This window comes from Oryctolagus cuniculus, chromosome 20, assembly GCF_051225735.1.
Source record: "Oryctolagus cuniculus isolate XC-2025 breed Fujian yellow rabbit chromosome 20, ASM5122573v1, whole genome shotgun sequence".
NCBI lineage: Eukaryota > Metazoa > Chordata > Mammalia > Lagomorpha > Leporidae > Oryctolagus > Oryctolagus cuniculus.
This window is the reverse complement of record NC_142886.1, coordinates 17,245,811-17,265,258: the sequence shown is the minus strand read 5'-3', so window position 1 is coordinate 17,265,258 and position 19,448 is coordinate 17,245,811. Positions and strand designations below refer to the sequence as shown.

The window sequence follows — 19,448 nt, the reverse complement described above, 5'->3', positions numbered from 1 at the left end:
ATTGTCTAAATACCTAACTAAAGTGCCTAGAATATCTAATTATTTGCATTAAAAATTGATATTTTCTGTTTTTGGCCAGCGCTGTGGCATAGCAGATAAAGCTGCCGCCTGCAGCACCAGCATCCCAAATGGGCATAGGTTCGAGACACAGCTGCTCTACTTGATTCAGTTCCCTGCTAATATACCTGGGAAACAGCCTGGGATGGTCCAAGTGCTTGGGCCCCTGCATCCATGTGGGAGACCCAGAAAAAGCTCATGGCTCCTCACTTCGGATTGACTGAACCTCAGCCGTTGCGGCCATTTGGGAAGTGACCCAGTGGATGGAAGATTTTTGTATGTCTCTCCTTTCCACTCCGTGCCCCGTGACTCTTTCAAATAAATAAATAAATAAATAAATAAATATTTTTTAAAAATTGAATTTTATCTTACTAAAAGGTTGAATGAAAACTTCATTATTATTTTTCACTACCACAAATGGAAATACTTGACAAGGAAGTTCACGACCATTTAACAGTTTGCTCACTTACAAGTGACAACTGATTTGATGAAGAAATCTTAAAAAGATTTATTTATCTGAAAGTCAGCATTACAGAGAGAGGGAGAGAAGTCTTCCATTTGCTGGTCCACTTCTCAGGTAGCAGTAATGACCCGGATTGGGCAAGACAAATCCAGGAGCCAGGAGTCCCATCCCGGACTTTCACGTTCAGGGCAGGGGCCAGCGCACCTGGATCATTCTTTGCTGCCCTTTCCAGGCCACCAGCAGGAAGCAGGATTGGAAACAGGAAAGCAGCACATGAAATGGCACCCACATGGGAGGCCAGTGTTGCAGGCAGAGGCTCTACCCTAACTAAACCTAACTTACTTCCAGTATTAACTAAAACCATCTCTAGACTCATATATCATCCAATAGATAACAGATAATATTTATTTCCAGACTTATAATGATCTAGCATGCATCTGGACATGGAACAGACAGCTAATACCCAATATGTTCAAAATTAAACTCTAAATTCCCCACCTTCCTATCCCACTCATATGATGTCTTAGTCTCTTTCTATTCCCATCTCAGTAAACAGCAATTCAACTTTTCCACTTATTAGACTAAGACCTTAGAGACAGCACTATGCCACAACCCTGGCCCCAAGAATTTTCTAATTTTTATTTCCTTTGATGAGTAAAACACAAACAAAAGTTTAAGCCAATTGACATGTGTGGCATGTGTGTGTGCACATCTGAAGAATGTGAGTCTAAAGATGTAGGATAAGTACAAATTATATAAGAAAATTTTGTCCAAGTAGAATCACAGAGTAGGTAGCTAAAATCTAGCATCTAGTACTTCAGTAGCATTATGAAATAACATAATTTTTTGTCATTTACCATTATTTTTAATATTTTAATGGTCAAAGAAGAGCACTATCATATAGTGAAAAGAAGCATATAACTCTGGAGACTTAAATCCTACTGCTTTTTTGCTACTGTGAGTTACCCTGCAGCAAGTTTAGGGTGTTTGTACAGATGTTCTCTAATGGTCATTATAGTCTGAATAGTTTACCGTTTATTTATAAAACTTATTTTTCTTGTTTTTACTATCTACTTTATAAAAACAATTAAGAAATTACATTTTATTGAGATCTTATTAAATATAACGTCTTTTTTTTTTTTTTTTTTTTGGTGGGGGTAGGGCGAGAGATTTGTTGACTGGTGTGTCTCTCCAGCAACTTGGTCTGCTGGGATTGAATGTCTAAATACAACATCTATGCTCAAGTTTTAGAAATGAGAATCGTTGATTAAAAACTGAAAGCACTGGAGAATACTACCTTTATATTGGCTTTCTAAAAGCTGTTCTCAATGTTCTACTAGACTCTGAGAAGAAAATGAAGACAGATGAAGCAGAAAAACTAGGAACAGATGGACTGCTTAGTGTTCCACGGATAAATCAATGTATTTTTTACAGTTTATATTTAAATACAGATGCTGCTCAACAATGGGGTTATATTCTGAAAGCCATAATAAATTGAAAATATCATGTCAAAATTGCATTTCTTACATTTAACCTACTGAACATTGTAATTTAGCAACACAGCACACCATAGAGTATTAGTTGTTTACCTTCATGATCATATGGCTTGCAGAGGGCTATGCAGTACAAGAATGTTGGGTAAACTCAGGAAAGATCAAAAGGCAAAATTCAAAGTACAGTTTCCACTATGACTTTCATACCACTACAATGCTGAAACATCCTAAGTCAGAGATTTTCCACGTGGTTAACAAAATATATTAGATGTTTCCCAATTCAGACAGAAAAAATGTCATACAGACTCAGAGGTAACTGCTTTCCTCACCCAGTGCTGAAAGTGCTCTCTTTGGTTTATAGTGTTGGTATTGTGATAGACAGCAGAAACAGATGATTTTTCCCCATTTTTTTATGAAAAGGAAGCTTTATGGTATTATACTTTGTATACTGTTAGGGTTGTTTCTACAGTCGAGTAGAAATAAGAAATAACAAGAATGATGATAACTGTGAGAATGCTTAATAATCTCAATCTTGGGGAAACTGTGCATTAATGTTATGTGAATCTTGCTTGGGAAAAAAGTGAAGAAAATAAAGGGCAATGGGAGAATATGATAGTACCTCTGTAATTGATGATTTCTGTTCCAAGCACCGGAGTCATCTCCAGGACCGTGATAAAGGCTTTGTCCATAGATGTCAGAGGAAAAGGAGACATTCGGTGTCTTCTAGCCACCTTGGTGATATCAACAGCACTGTGACCTAAAAAGGAAAGCAATTAACTGAGAATATGATGCAGAAGCATTGATTAAAAAGTGAAATGACTTATAAATATCAGTGACTCCAAATTTCAAATGTCCCCAAATAAATATTACCAGGTAAAAAATTATTTCTCTTGCTTCTAGAATATAAGCTACTCTGGGGGAACAGTAAGTTAAGATAACAATATTACATCATATGTCAAAACTTGATGAAATTTCATGATGCTACAGGCTAATCCTATTTGAATGCTATGTGTCAAGGCACTGCTCTAAATTAACTCATTAGTCTTCCCAACAATATTATGATGAAGCACCATTATTAACCTTATTTAAAGATGAGGAAAGAGAGGTTTAGAGAGGTATATATCCTGCCTAAATCACAGAGCTAGTGACAAAAGAGCCAGGATTCAAAGTGAGGCAGTTTTGGCTTCAGAGTTCATGTCCTTAGCTAGCATACTGAACACTGAATGCTTAACAGATTAGTTAGCAAAATGAAATTCCCAAACTCAGATTTGTTTAGGATTTCATAGGAAATTTTCTCTCTTCTGAGAAAGATCATGGAAAAATTATTATTTAGCTATCTACTCCCTGTGGGACCTCTTCCAGTTCCATGGTATTAATATTACCCATAACCTAAACCTAACTTACTTCCAGCATTAACACCACCTCTAGACTCGTATATCATCCAATAGATAACAGCTAATATTTATTTCCAGACTTATAATGATCTAGCATGCATCTGGACATGGAACAGACAGCTAATACCCAATATGTCCTAAATTAAACTCTAAATTCTCCACTTTCCTATCCCACTCATATGATGTCTTAGTCTCTTTCTATTCCCATCTCAGTAAATAGCAATTCAACTTTTCCACTTATTAGACTAAGACCTTAGAGACATGCCTGATTGTTCTCTGTCAGAATCAAATGTAAACTGCATTTGAAACCGCTAGAATCTGTTCATTCCTTACCACTTCCATTTTATTGCACTTAGAACTACCACTTATTTCCTGAGAAACATAATAACCTCCTGACTGGTCTCCCTGCTTCCACTCTTGTCCCATTTTTAACTTATTTTCCACACAGTAGTTACAGTGATCTTTTTTTTTTTTTTACTTTTAATAGTTTTATTTATTAGGGCTAGCATTGTGGTGCAGTCGGTTAAGATGCCGCCTGTGATGCCAGCATCTCATATGAGCACCAGTTCGAGTACTGGATGCTCCACTTCACATCCAGTTCTTTGCCAATATGCTATGTGGAATAATACCTACCGTCATTCTTTATTTTCCTTACTCTATTTTACTTTTCTTCATGGTCACACACACACACACACATGCATAATCACATGTCTATAGCATATATAAAGTAATTACTTATTGAATTAATAAATAAATAATCTAATGAGAAAAAGGGATTTCTTGGGCTAGGGTTGTGGCACAGTGGGTTAAGTGCCACCTGTGATGCCGACATCTCATGTGAGTGCCAGATCTAATTCCAGCTGCTCTTCCTCCTGTCAGCTCCCTGCTAATGTGCCTGGGAAAGTAGTAGAAGATGGCCCAAGTGCTTGGGCCCTTGCCACTCATATAGGAGACCTGGATGAAGCTCTGTAGTTCCTGGCTTTGGCCTGACCCAGCTCCAGTTATTGTGGCCATTTGGGGAGTGATCAAGTGACCAATGTCTGAAAGATATCTCTCTCTTCTCTCTCTGTTTCTTCCCACCCCCTGCCCTGAAACATTGACTTTCAAATAAATAAATAAATAAGTCCTTTTTTAAAAAAGATTTCTTGCAGTACTATATCATTATGTATAAACAACATCATCTTACCCTTGGCACCTTATAAATATACAGCCCAAATAGTAGACAGAATAGGAATAACACAAACAGTGATGCTTGACTGTCCTAAGTGCTACCCACAAAGCCTTTCTTCTCTGGCCACTTTGCAGCTAGGAGTACCTGATACAACTCTGAGATGTAGGAGTAACTCTCTAAGGCAGCCTTCCTATTACAAATGAAAAGATAAAGCAGTGAAGCTTTAAGAGGTAACAATTGGGACTGGGTAGTAGGTAAAGCTGCTACTGGTATCCCATATGGGTGCCAATTTTAATTCCGACGGCTCTACTTTCTTTTCTTTTCTTTTCTTTTCTTTTCTTTTCTTTTCTTTTCTTTTCTTTTCTTTTCTTTTCTTTTCTTTTCTTTTCTTTTCTTTCTTTCTTTCTTTTTTTTTTTTGACAGGCAGAGTGGACAGTGAGAGAGAGAGAAAGGTCTTCCTTTGCCGTTGGTTCACCCTCCAATGGCCGCTGCAGCCGGCGCACCACGCTGATACGATGGCAGGAGCCAGGTACTTCTCCTGGTCTCCCACGGGGTGCAGGGCCCAAGCACTTGGGCCATCCTCCACTGCACTCCCTGGCCACAGCAGAGAGCTGGCCTGGAAGAGGGGCAACCGGGACAGAATCCAGCGCCCAACCGGGACTAGAACCCGGTGTGCCGGCACTGCAAGGTGAAGGCCGACGGCTTTACTTTCAATGCAGCTTCCTGCTACTGTGCCTGGAAAAGCAGTAAATGTTGGCCCAAGTACCTGGGCCCCTGCAGCTATGTGGGATACCTGGAAGAAGCTCCTGGCTTCAGCCTAGCCCAGCACTGGCCGTGCAGCTATCTGGAAAGTGAACCAGTGGATGGAATATCTCTTTCTTTTTGTCTTTCCCTCTTTCTGTAGCTCTTTCTAAATACATAAATAAATAAATCTTTAAAAAAATGGGAATGGCATTGTGGCATCTTGGGTTAAGCAGCCACCTTAATGCAGGCTTCCCATATGGGCACTAGTTCAAGTCCCAGCTGCTTCAATTCCAACCCAGCTACCTACTAATGGCCTTGGAAAGCAGCAGAAGATGGCCCAAGTGCTTGGGCCAGTGCTATCCATGTGGGAGACCGAAAAGAAGCTCCTGACTCTTTGCTTCAGCCTGGCCCTACATTGGCCATTGCAGCCATTTGGGGAGTGAACTAGCAGAGAAAAGATTTTTTTTCTCTTTCTGTTTCTCCCTCCCTCTCTCTCTGTAACTCTTTCAAATGAATAAATAAATGAAGAAGAAAGAAGAAGAAGAAGAAGAAGAAGAAATATTTTTGGCTCTTCTACCTTCCTTCTACCAGGAACATGATCCTGAGAGGTGCTGAAGCCATTTTTCCACCATGGGAATGCAAGCCCAATAGCAATGAAAGCATTGGAGAAAAAACAGTCCAAGGCCCTGATGACATTGTCAAGCTCATAAACAAACGCTATAGACTGTCACCTGTCTACAGATTTTTAATATGTGAGATAAATAAGCTCTCTTGAGTTTCTAGTCATTGCATTTTAGTAAGTATAGCACTTCTATCCTAACTCTAACAACATTCCAGACATACGCACTAAACTGACTTAAAGGCTCTGCACTGAAGAATTTCCATTTTAGTGTTGGCACTGTAGTGTGGAAGGTTAAGACGTTGCCTGCAAAGCCAGCATCCCACATGCCACCGGTTTGAATCCTGGCTGATCCACTTCCCATCCATCTTCCAGCTAATGTGCCTAGGAAATCAGCAGAAGATGGCCCAAGTCCTTGGGCCCCTGCACCCACCTGACTTCTGGTTTTGGATCAGCCCAGCTCTGGTCATTGTGGCCATTGGGGAGCAAACCAGCGGATGGAAGACCTCTCTTTCCCTCTCCCTCTCCGTCTCTGTAACTCTGTCCTTCACATAAATCTTAAAAAAAAATAATTTCCATTCTAAGACTAATGGCATTATCACAAGTACTCAAAGAAAAATCTATAAATTTGCTTACACTCTTAGAATGGCATTTCTCTTTAAAGGCAATCAAAATAAAGAAATTCTCAATGCTTGAAAGATTTTATATATTATTTATTTATATATTTATTTATATATTATATTATTTATATATTATTAGTGTTAAATTTGAATAGCATTTTCTATTCAAAGTTGTAGGTAAATACTTTAAAAAAGGATTATGTGTGATCTATCATGCACTAAAATTGAAATAGAAATTTATTCATAACTCACTTTTGTTGATTCTGGCTTAGCTATTCAAAATCATCATAAAAATAAACTGTCAAAACCAGTGTAACTTGACCATTATTGATAACTGATAGAGATATTGTATCTGCTTTTAATTCAGCTTTACTGGTTTCAGATCTGATTTTTTCATTGATGTGCTGTATTATGATGCATATTTTATAAAAGCTGTCCTTTTAAAATATGCTTAGTTTCTGAGGAGAAAATTTTACTTTTTTAATTGTATACGATTTATCTGTTGAATATAATTTTTAACAGAATAAAAACATTTTTGGCTTTTTTTCTGATTTTTTTAACTTTCAAAAACTTTATATAAAGGGAACAAATTTCATGTATTTCATACATACAGGATACGCCTAGCGGCGCCAGCACACCAGGTTCTAGTCCCGGTTGGGGCGCCGGATTCTGTCCCGGTTGCCCCTCTTCCAGGCCAGCTCTCTGCTGTGGCCAGGGAGTGCAGTGGAGGATGGCCCAGGTGCTTGGGCCCTGCACCCCATGGGAGACCAGGAAAAGCACCTGGCTCCTGGCTCCTGCCATCGGACCAGCGCAGTGCGCCGGCCGCAGCGCGCCGGCCACGGCGGCCATTGGAGGGTGAACCAACGGCAAAAGGAAGACCTTTCTCTCTGTCTCTCTCTCTCACTGTCCACTCTGCCTGTCAAAAAAAAAAAAAAAGCACAAGGATACTTCCCACCTAATTGTCCTTCATTTGAATTCTCCCTCCTGTTCCTTTTCTTACTTTTCTTTTAATTTTTACAATGAGATACTTTCAATTTTTTTTATAATCACAAGCTTAATCCTCCACTAAATACATATTTCAACCAGTAGGAAGTAGAAAAACCACTGTTCCTCAAGAGTACAGACAAGGGCTATAAATAATAATCAAATCTCAAAATGTCAATTTTGCTCATATATATTACTTTCTGTCTTATTTACCACAAATAAGGGAAATCAAATCATATTTGTCTTTTTTGGGACTGGCTTATTTCACTAAGCATAATGGTCTCTGATTACATCCATTTTGTTGTGAAAGACAGCATTTCATCCTTTTTTTATAGCTGAATAGTATTTCATCATGTATATATATTACAATTTCTTTATCTAGTCATCAGCTGGTGCATATTTGGGTTGATTCCATATCTTAGCTATTATGAGTTGATCTGCTACAAACATGGGGGTACAGAAAATTATTTCATATGCTGACTGCTAGGTCGTATGGTAGATCTATTTTCAGATTTCTGAAGAATCTCCATACTGTCTTCAATAATGGTTGTACCAGTTTACATTCTCACCAACAGTGTACTAGGGCACCTTTTCCCCCACATCTTTGCCAACATTTTTTATTTTTTGACTTTTGGATGATAGCCATTCTGACTTGGGTGAGGTGAAACCTCATTGAGGTTTTTATTTGCATTTCCATGATGGGTAGTGATCATAAGTAAAAACAAATTTTTATTGGACAGCATGGATTACCCATGATACATATATCCATTAACAAATATTTACTGAGTATATATACATATTTTTTAATTTATTTATTTGAAAGGCAAAGTGACAGAGAGTCTTCCTTATGCTGGTTCACTCCCCAAATACCTGCAACAGCTTGCACTAGGCCAGACCAAAGCCAAGAGCCAAGAACTTCATCCAAGTCTCTCATGTGGGTGAAAGGAACCCAAGAACTTCGGCTATCATCTGATGCCTCTCACACACATTAGCAGTAAGCTTACTTGGATGAACAGTGGGTGTCCTACACAGTGGTTTAACATGCCATGCCATAGGACTTGCCTAGAGCGTATTTTCTGACCTAGGCATACCTTAGGGACATGAGATACATGGAATAACATATATTCTATAATGAACAACACTACAGTCCAGCAGAAAAGAAAGACATGCCAAATAAATAACAACAGGGCAGTAAATTTTCTGATGGCTTTCTAACTGTAGATATTGGTAGTTGTGTGTTTTAGTTTTTTGTATGTTGGTTATAATTTTCTTGTCATTTATTACTCTGCATCTTATGCTATAAACACTGAAATGTCTGTCCTACCTCTGTCAGCTGATTGTTAACACCCTGAAGGGAGACCCTATATCTACTAATCTGTATCACTTGCCACTTTTGGAATAGTGCCTGAGGTAAGAATGAATGGTAAATATTTTAAAGTCAAGAGTGGGAAAATGAAGAGTCAAGTGGTGCTTTCTACTTTGTCTATATAATTTTCTAAGCCCTATATATTTAAAACTCTGTATCAGAAAGTGACTACTTAACTTGATAAGGATTATTATATATTCTGTTTGTTAATTATTTTTTGGTAATTATACTTATGGTATATGATATGGTATTTTACAATTTTTATACATACATAATACAGAATGGATAAATTGAACAAATCAATGTATTTTGATGTTAATGGGTAATATTGGTTCCTGACTACACCACTTGCATGTTAACAAGGGGCCTTTTGGATATATGAGTACAATAAATCAGTTAGAAAGAATACCTCAAAAAATATCTAAATTCTTAGATACATTAGCAGGTAGGGGTATGTGCATGAGCATGGAAATGTGTGTATGTGTTTTCAACAAATGGTCAAAATGCTTCTTCCTACTCACGACCCATACAAAATCACATAGTCAGATAACTCACCAATAAAGAAAAACTTGGTCCTATAACTATGAGGGAAAAAAGAATTTGTAATTTGCTTTGTCTACCTAAGAATAAAATGAATGAAACCGACAACTGCTCTTCCTAAGTAAAAGGAATGAACACCTAAATGGTAACATTAACATACCCAGTTCTGCTGTATCCCTCATCACATGCAGGATGACTATATGGACATGTAAGATTCTACTTTGTTTTATAGGCAGAGAGACAGGGAGGGCTGGGGAAAGAGCTCAAATACCTGCAGCTGTGATGGTGGGGTAGGGGAGGAAGAGCAGTAGCAAAACTGGGAGCTAGGATCTCAATCCAGGTCTCCCAGGTGGGTGGCAGGGACCCAGCTTGTTGAGCCACCACCAGTGTCTTCCAGGGTCCACGTTAGCAGGAAGCTGAAATCAGGAGTCAGAGCCTGGTACCAAACCCAGGCACTGATGTGGGATACAGACATCTCAACCTGTAGGACAAATGCCTGCCCCTAAGAGTCCATTTAAAGAAAGATTGTACCTAAATAAGTTTGAAAACCAGTGATCTAGGGGATCCAATGCTCCCATTTTGAAAGCCAAAGCGAATAAAATACACCACGGACCAAATACATAGGAGAGAGCACTAGCAGCAGAAGGCCAAGGCTAAGAATGCGTAGCACTGAAGAGTTCAGCTCAGTGTATCTTATTGAAGCCTCAAAGGGCTCTTCTGGGGGCAGCTCATTTTTATAAGGCATACATTTCCAAAATAAATCTGGTAAGCAAATATTTACATTTACTTTTCTTGTCTGTTTACATTTTGTTACTTAAATTTAAGTGAAAGGCAGAGTTCTAGAGAGAGAAGGAGATCGAGAGAGATCTTCCAACTGCTGGTTCACTCCCCAAATGGCCTCAACAGCTGGGGCTGGGCCAGGCTGAAGCCAAAAGCCAGGAGCTTCATCTGGGTTACACATATGGGTGCTGGGGCCCAAGGACTTAGGACATCGTCTGTTGCTTTCCCAGGTGCGTTAGCAGAAAGCTGGATTGAAAGTGGAGCATTCATGGCTGGCGCTGCGGCTCACTAGGCTAATCCTCGGCCTGCGGCGCCGGCACCCTGGATTCTAGTCCCGGTTGCTCCTCTTCCAGTCCAGCTCTCTGCTGTGGCCCGGGAAGGCAGTGGAGGATGGCCCAAGTGCTTGGGCCCTGCGCCGCATGGAAGACCAGGAGGAAGCACCTAGTGGCCATTTGGGGGGTGAACCAACGGAAAAGGAAGACCTTTCTCTCTGTCTCTCTCTCTCTTACTCTGCCTGTCCAAAAAAAAGTGGAGCAGTCGGGACTGGAAATGGCGCCTATAGGCCTGTATACAGGGTGCCGATACTGCAGGTGGTGGCTTAAACCATCATGCCACAATGCCAGCCCATTTGTTTCCATTTTAAAAAGAAGCTTAATCTCAACTATCTTCTGCTGTTGATGCCAGTGATTGATAAGGTGCTTTAAAATGAAAAAGCTTCAGAAAACCTTATAGTAGCTATCTTTGGCTTCTCTTATTTTGTACATTACAACTGAAAGCACTTCTTACTATCTCGGGTCACTAGAAAAAGTCAATCAGCATGAAAAAAGGATCAAAAAGCGCTTTCCCTATCAATCAACCCTCTTGGTGATTTTGAATCCAGTCTGATAGAAAAGAAAAAAAAAATGAGGAAGAACAATCAGCTTTTTAGCCTCTTAAGGCAAAACGTGCCTCATAGCCAGTGGCTATTAAAATCCATTTAGGCGGCCCGCACCGTGGCTCACTAGGCTAATCCTCCGCCTTGCGGCGCCGGCATACCGGGTTCTAGTCCCGGTCGGGGCGCCGGATTCTGTCCCCGTTGCCCCTCTTCCAGGCCAGCTCTCTGCTGTGGCCAGGGAGTGCAGTGGAGGATGGCCCAAGTGCTTGGGCCCTGCACCCGCATGGGAGACCAGGAGAAGCACCTGGCTCCTGCCATCGTATCAGCGTGGTGTGCCGGCCGCAGCGGCCATTGGAGGGTGAACAAATGGCAAAGGAAGACCTTTCTTCCTGTCTCTCTCTCTCACTGTCCACTCTGCCTGTCAAAAAAAAAAAAAAAAAAAAAAAAAAAAGCATTTAGGCAGAAGTAGGAAAGGAGGAATGAGGCACTTTTTTTTTTTTTTTTTTTTTTTGGACAGGCAGAGTTAGACAGTAAGAGAGAGACAGAAAGGTCTTCCTTCTGTTGGTTTACCCCCCAAATGGCTGCTGCGGCCAGGGCGCTGTGCTGATCCGAAGCCAGGAGCCAGGTGCTTCCTCCTGGTCTCCCATGTGGGTGCAGGGCCCAAGCACTTTGGTCATCCTCCACTGCCTTCCTGGGCCACAGCAGAGAGCTGGCCTGGAAGAGGAGCAACCGGGACAGAATCTGGTGCCCCAATCAGGACTAGAACCTGGTGTGCCGGCGCCACAGGCAGAGGATTAGTCTAGTGAGCCGTGGCGCCAGCCGAGGCACTTTTAAATAGGAAAGAAGGTTATAATGACAAGAAAGCAGAGAAAATAGTTTCCTATAAAGCCAAAATGTTGGCTACAAATATAATTTGATAGCTACCTTGTAAGTGAACATCAGTGGTGGCAAAGAAAATCTATAAAGCATCAGCTCCACTAAACTCAGTCATAGAATAAGACAAAAAAAAAAAAAAAAAAAAAAGCAAACATATGTCCTACCAAGGTGGTCACAGTGTTCAAAGGAATATTTATTTATAATAACAAAATTAACTGGTGATTTAGGGTTCTTGTAGATAATCTGAAGGTATTGTAGCTAATTTGGCAAAATAAACTGCAAAGAACTTTAGGATATGTGATCTAAATATGGGAATGGGAGTAGAGGTAAGGGAGAGAGTATAGATATCTGCTCCACTAGTAGCTGTCTTAACTACAGTGACAAGTTGAATTGTTATAACATCTAAATTGTTAGCAACCTTCAGCCATGGGTTTAATTTTCTGAGATAGATTTTTAGGGTTAAAGTTATTTGAAAGTGGTTACAAATTGATGCTGGAGGGGCTGGCGCCATGGCTCACTTGGTTAATCCTCCAGCTGAGGCGCTGGCATCCCATATCGGTGCTGAGTTCTAGTCCCAGTTGCTCCTTTTCCTGTCCAGCTCTCTCTGCTGTGGCCCGGGAAGGCAGTGGAGGATGACCCAAGTACTTGGGCCCTAAACCCGCATGAGAGACCAGGAGGAAGCACCTGGCTCCTGGCTTCGGATCAGTGCGGTGCGCCGACCGTGGCAGCCATTTGGGGAGTGAACCAACAGAAGGAAGACCTTTCTCTCTGTCTCTCTCTCTCACTGTCTATAACTCTACCTGTCAAAAAAACAAAACAAAACAAAACAAAAAAAACTAAAAAAACCCAAATTGATGCTGGATATTTCTCTAAAAATCACAGGATTTTATAGTAAAACTTACCTCTCTTATATTTTCTGGTTCAGTCCAGACATGGCACTGTCTATATTTTATTTCAGAATCTTTACAAGGAAAGTACCCAAAATGTTATTGAGATTTTATATCTTCCATGAAACAGTTATAATCTCAAAAAGACTATAAAAGATCTCAATGCAAAAAGAATATGGATTCATTCAGGACTGTTGTCCTCAAAGACATGCCTAAATACTAATGGCAATGTGTGTGATGTGAAGGCCTTCAAAGAAGAATAACCCTTCGTGGCTGATTTAAGCACTGCTCTTTCTCTGAGAGAAGAATCATTATCAGTGACTTAAAAAAAAAAAAAGATGTATTTATTTGAAAGGCAGAGCAACAGAGAGAGATAGAGAAGTAGAGAGGGAAATAGAGATTTTCCATCCATTGGTTCACTCCCCAAAAAGCCATTACAGTCCAGGCTGGGCCAGGCTAAAGCCAGAAGCCAGGAACTTATCCTGGTCTGCCACATGGATGCAGGCTTTCAAGTACTTGGGCCATGTTTCACTGCTGTGCCAGGTGCATTAGCAGATAGCTGGATCTGAAGTGGAGCATGTGGGACTTGAACTGGTGCTTGATATGGGATCCATTGTCACAGGCGGTAGCTTAATCCACTGAACCACACCAGCCTATCAGTGACATTTTTAAAGCCAAGAAAGAAAACAGTGGGAATTGCAGAGGAAATTAGAATTGTTTTAAGAATATATAATCCATGATTTCCAGATCTATAATAATTATTTCATGTTAGTGGAAAATTCAGATGTAAAGAATTCCACATGAATGACTAAACAGAAGAACCTATAAATGAGCCTTGATAAATATTTTGAAAGATATAAATTGACTGACTATAATAAAACAACTAGATGCTCCTGTTAGCATCAGTAAATACTGAAAGAGGGAATTCCTTGATGAAAAGACTTGCAGATACATAATGCAAAAAGGATATTGGAAAAAGAATTGTCTTATATTAGCTAAGAAACTAAAGAGGAAAAAGAAAGTAAGATATTAATGAAAGTGCTTATAAGGGGAAATCAAGTACTCAAATTTTTGTTTTATTATTGAACCACTAAGGGGAAGTTTCTCTAAATATTAAAGGACTATCCTGTAAATTTTTTTTATCAATAAACACATAGAAGTTATCATATTAACCTTAAACTCCAGTGACATTATAAAAAGCTCTTCCTTAGAGTAAAAAAAAAAAACTACACACTAATGGGTATCTCACAATTCATAACTGTAACCCTTGGATGTTTAATAGAGGATCATTCTTTGATATGTAAATGTGACAGCAGGGTATATTATACAAATGGAATGCTAGAATAAATATTCTCCTTATAGTCTCTTCCTTAAAATTTCTGAGGATTTTCCTATTGGTAGAGATTACAGCTAATTTGAATATTTATTTTGCATCTAGATTAAGCCCAAGTAGAACTCAAAGAAGTGCCACAGTTCCTTTATTTTGTAGGCAAAATTTCTATGAATACAGGCAGGATTACTGGGGTACAACCCATTAAGTTTCAAATCCACCCACAGAAACCTTTATCCCAGAGTGCAAATTATATTTTTAAACCAGAAGCTAAGACTGCACAGAGTCAATCAGTAAATTAAGTAAAAATTTAAGTAAATATGAGATTCAATGAATGTTGTACCTGTTCTTACAACACTTCTATCCTCCCTTTCAAAAAGTCAAATGAGTGGGATGCAGATTTGTTTAGGACATGAGGACAATAACCAGGATTGTCCTTTCCACTTCCACATAGTATTAATTTTCAGGCCTCTTTATTTTTAGTGCCTACTGAGGCTACATAATTAAGAGTTGTATATTTACTTTCTGCTTTCTTTAATAACTCTTTAAGTCAAAATAGTCCATATTCATTTACTTCCTCCTGAGAAAACCTATAACATGCCTGAATTGTGATGACTCAATGGTCTACTTGCATGCTTTTTATCAGTCCTCAACCAGGACCTTATACTTTATACATCCATGTGACTGTACTTTTATTCAAAAGGGATTACCTTTTGTTGTATTCTAAAGATAGAGTGAGCTGTAAAACCGACTCCATCTGCTGTTTTAACTCACAAAGAACATAAATTTCCAAAGAGAAGTTACAAATTTTGTGTAAGTAAATTTCATTACCTAAAATATGATTTATCTCAAGGAAGTAAATTTCTTCCTCTTGAAAAACTACAGACTATGACATTCCAGAATAATAACTAAGAGATAATTAAGAAGATCCCTGGTTCTCAGTGGTTATTACAGGCAACGAGTTCCCAACTCTCCTGAAACTGCCATGCCATTTGCATTAGATTTTTGTTACTAAAATAAAATATGTAAGGTAGGCTAACTTTTTTATTTTGGCTTGTTGTTTTGGAAGTTTACAGTACAGAATCAGGTGGACTCCTTTTGTTTGGCCTCTGGGTGATGGTATTCTTGCTGGCAGAGTCTGGTGGTTGTACAGAGTTTCCAAGGTAAGGAACATGGAATATGTGTATCTAGGACTATGTGGTCTCTTATAAAACGATCAAGATTTGGTTTCCACCCTCTTTGTACCATTGACACAAAATCTGAAGACTGAGCTCCTGAGTCTGAAAAACAAACATTCAAACCACAATGCCATTATATAATTTAATCAAGTCCTTAGAAATTGAACCTTTTCCTAGGCACCAAAAATGAACAGGCTTTTTATGAGTTGATATTAGCTCTTAAGTAACTTCCTACTCTTGCCTTACCTAATTATCATAAAACTTTATTCCTAGAGCATGATCCTTTGCCAGCAGTTAAATTTGTCCAGGTGGTAGACCTCAATAACTTCACCAGAGCCTGTCAGTTGGCAGAATTAAGAGGGTTAGTATATGCATCGACAGAGTATTGCTTTTGGGTTAGTCCATGATTTGGAATGCTTTGGAAATAAGGAGGGGGTCCTGACCTTAACAGAAACCCCAATTAGCTATGGTTAGCAATTTATAGAACTTTTAAGTACACTAGTGCTTCCTAAGATAGTGACTATTAAAAAGTAGAAATTTAAATACAAGGAGATACTATGGAGGCGAAAAGAAATGCTCTGATTATCATGCCAAGTAGACAGCTCTCACTAAGATTAGAGACTCTAGAATACCCAGAGAGACTAAATCTTTGGTTCAAAAGCAGTTCAAAGCTGCTACTGTAGAATATCACAGTTCAGAGTAAAAATTAGGAGAAATTTAGATGTAAACTGTTTTGCTGACAATTTGGCAACACCAAAAAACCCAAATGGAATCTGGCAAAAATTTTGCATGAAATTTTCCACTGTTGCTGCTACTATCTGCATGTTTGGGTCCCCTTCAAAATTCACATAGAAACTTAATCCCCAATGCAATAGAACTAGGAGGTGGGGAAATTTAGGAGGTGATTAGGGCACAAGTGCTTTCTAACATGGATGGGATTAGTGCTTTATATGAGAGATTGAGGGAGTAAGTTCTACAATGTGGGGGTACAGCATTCATCACCTCTGGAGAAAGCAGTATTCAAGACACCATCTTGGAATCAGGGACAAGGCCCTCAGCATATAATGAACTGCTCGTGCCTTAATCTTAAACTTTGCAGCCTCTAGCATTATGAGAAATAGATTTCTCTTGTTTATAAATCACCCAGTTAGTGGTATTTTGTTACCATGAATAGACTAAGACAAATGCAAACACTTTGCCACTGTACATAATTTACTATGTTTCATCTGTCACCAGCAATCTTGGTAAAAGTGGAAAGGTGTGACAAGACAAGAGTCCCCTGGAACTCTTCCAAATGGATGTCATAAAACAACTCTCTGCAGTGGGTTTAGAATATGTCTTGGTCATTGTTTGCTTATTCTTGGGATAGACTGAAGCCTTTCTTTGACAGACAATTACAACTCTAACAGTAGCAAAAATTACTTGATTTTTTTGTGTTCCTACCATGGTGATTCTGACCTCTCACTCTCTCTAGTGATAGAAGTCCCCATTTTATTTGGCCTATCACTAAAATATTACACAAAGCTCTAACAATTACGAAGATACTTCACTGACCCTATCACTTCAATCTTCAGGATAGGTAGAAAGATAAACATAATTCTAAGTATCAAAGTAGCAAAATGCTCAGAGAGTCTTGAATCTCCACTGCCCAAAGTATTGGCTTTAATGCCAATGAGATCATATTGTTCTGAAGTTCATCAACTCTTCTACATGAATTAGTAATAGGATAGCCCACACAACTAGAAATACCACCTTTGATTCTGAATTTTACACTAGTGAAAGCAAATATTACGAGAGATTTATGCGATATTCTCAATCTTATTATCAATAAGCATGGCAGTCTTTCCTCAACAATCGCTTAAACAGTGTTTGCATGACCTAAAACCCAAAACCTGGTCTTCCGGGAAATACATCAGGAAAACACAGGTCTGGAAAACCATCAGGTATAGTTCACAGTTACCACAGCAGTGGAACTCTAATAGTTTGATCACAGGATACATATCTCTCAATTAAAAAGACATGATCCATTCTTGAATTTATGGAAAATACCAAGTTGAGAATTTTAAGGAACTTTCTAGATATACAGTGCTCTGAAAGAGCTCTCTTCCATGTAAGACTTGTATCCACATGAGAGGTACAGAGCTTCCATCCAAGATACACAGAACAAGATCGATGGCCACACTTTAATTTACTTTCTTTTGTTCTTTATTTTCTTCTTTTTTCCCAATGAAGGCTTCTTCTAACTATGTTATTTGTATTCATATTCTTAATATTGCTGTTTGAATCCCTAATCATTCATTGGTGTGTGTTCAGTACCTTGTTACTTACTTATGAACTAGCTAAAGCAAGCAATCACAACAATTTTGTATACATTTTGAACACATTTTTCTCTGGTAGCCAACCACATTACCTAGTAGTGAATCTGTAGGTTTCTTGTGTAACATTACTCAACTATTAAGTGACTTTTCAAATGACAATTTCATATGGAAATTCAAAGCTTCAGATTAGGTCAATCTTAGAGGGGGAAGGAGTTTATCTCCACTGAGATAATACTGATTTTTATGTAGGAACTAGTTTTTGTAGCCAAATTTCAACATAAATAGAACTTGTAAGAGAATAGAACACAATAGTATGTTATTTTGAGTCTATCTCACTTTTACAGATCTTTTGGGATTGGCTTATTTCACTAAGTAAGTTTCAAGTTGCATCTATTTTGTTGCAAACAACAGGATTTTTTTTTTTGCCACTATGTAGTATTCCATGGTGTATATGTACCATAATTTCTTTTGAATATACCATTGTTATATCTTAAGTAGGTATGAAAGTTTGGACTGACCACACCCAAGATGTTAATGACTACATGTCAGCTCAGGTTGAAGAATGACCACGGGAAACTCTGGTAGCTGCAACCATCCAAAGCAACAGAGCTTTATTATTTTATTAGCACAAAATTCCTAGTCCATTCTTTAGAAACACAACCTTAGTATTGTAGAAAACTCCTTCTTTGAAGTTAAGAGTTATAAGAAACCTGAAAGTTCATTCAAGAAACTTTTGGAAACAGCCATCAACTCTTAAATAAAATGTATCCAGACAGTTTAAATACCAAGTCTCTCAGAAACCCTTTGCCTTGCTATATCTACCAAAACTAAATGATTATACTATAATCTTTATCAAATTCTTTTCAACCTTCCATATTAAAATATATGGTTTAAACCAAATCTCATAAATGTCCTGAATTTGCTCTTTCTTTTTCTGAGACCCTGAGACTAAGACTTTGTAGCAGTAGCATTCTCTGTTACTATAAGAAAACATTCAATTTCTTTTTTGTCAACAAGATGTGCTGATATTTTTAAGGCGCAAAAGGACAATTAGCTCCTCATTTGACAAAGTTTCCAAAGTTCATTTTTCCCTGGATAATTCTAGATAAAGTGTATTAGGTTCTAACACATTCCCCTTCTTTACGATCCACTGATCTGTGCTGACATATTTTTACATATATTAAAAAGAAGTTGATTATATGTTGTCTACATTTTGGAAATGTTCTTCTTGAGGGAAGTCAATTCAACAAATGAGTGAAAAAATGTTTAAAGTAGAAGGAATAGTAAACATAAGAAGGACTCATCACCTTGACTAAGGAGAACCCACATTTGTCACATGGGGCTTACACTTGAACTGACTCTTGAAGGGTAAGTACATTTTACAAGGAAACCAAGGGAATGGAAAGCTTATAAGGGAGATAGGGCAGAAAAGGTTTAAAGGAATAGAGGCAGAATATAGTGTAAACACAATAGGGGTACTGTAATATCGTTTCTATGTGATTGCAGAATGGTATTATGTGGCAAAAAAAAAAAAGGGAAAAAATTAAAACAGCCTAAATAAGCAAATGGTATATTGAAGTTAAATCAGATGCAGACTATCTCTTGCTGATTATAGTGTCACGATATGGTTATTAGCGTGGTATTGAAAGACCAAGTTTCTGGTAATAACAATACATAGAATTAAGAAGGAGAGAATGTTCCAACATGGGAAGCAGCCCACACAGCAGACTCTTAGAATGAAAATTGCTATAAAT

At 38.5% G+C, this 19,448-nt stretch overlaps 1 protein-coding gene across 26 annotated transcripts in view; it reads right to left on the bottom strand.

Moving 5' to 3' along the window:
• GPHN (gephyrin) overlaps nt 1-19,448 on the bottom strand; it is a 568,860-nt gene that overhangs the window by 130,816 nt on the left and 418,596 nt on the right. For all 26 annotated transcript variants that reach the window (XM_051826366.3, XM_070065114.2, XM_070065116.2 and 23 more), the window contains one exon: nt 2,633-2,770. In XM_051826366.3, coding sequence (XP_051682326.1) covers nt 2,633-2,770 — 138 coding nt within the window. The remainder of the gene's footprint in view (nt 1-2,632; nt 2,771-19,448) is intronic.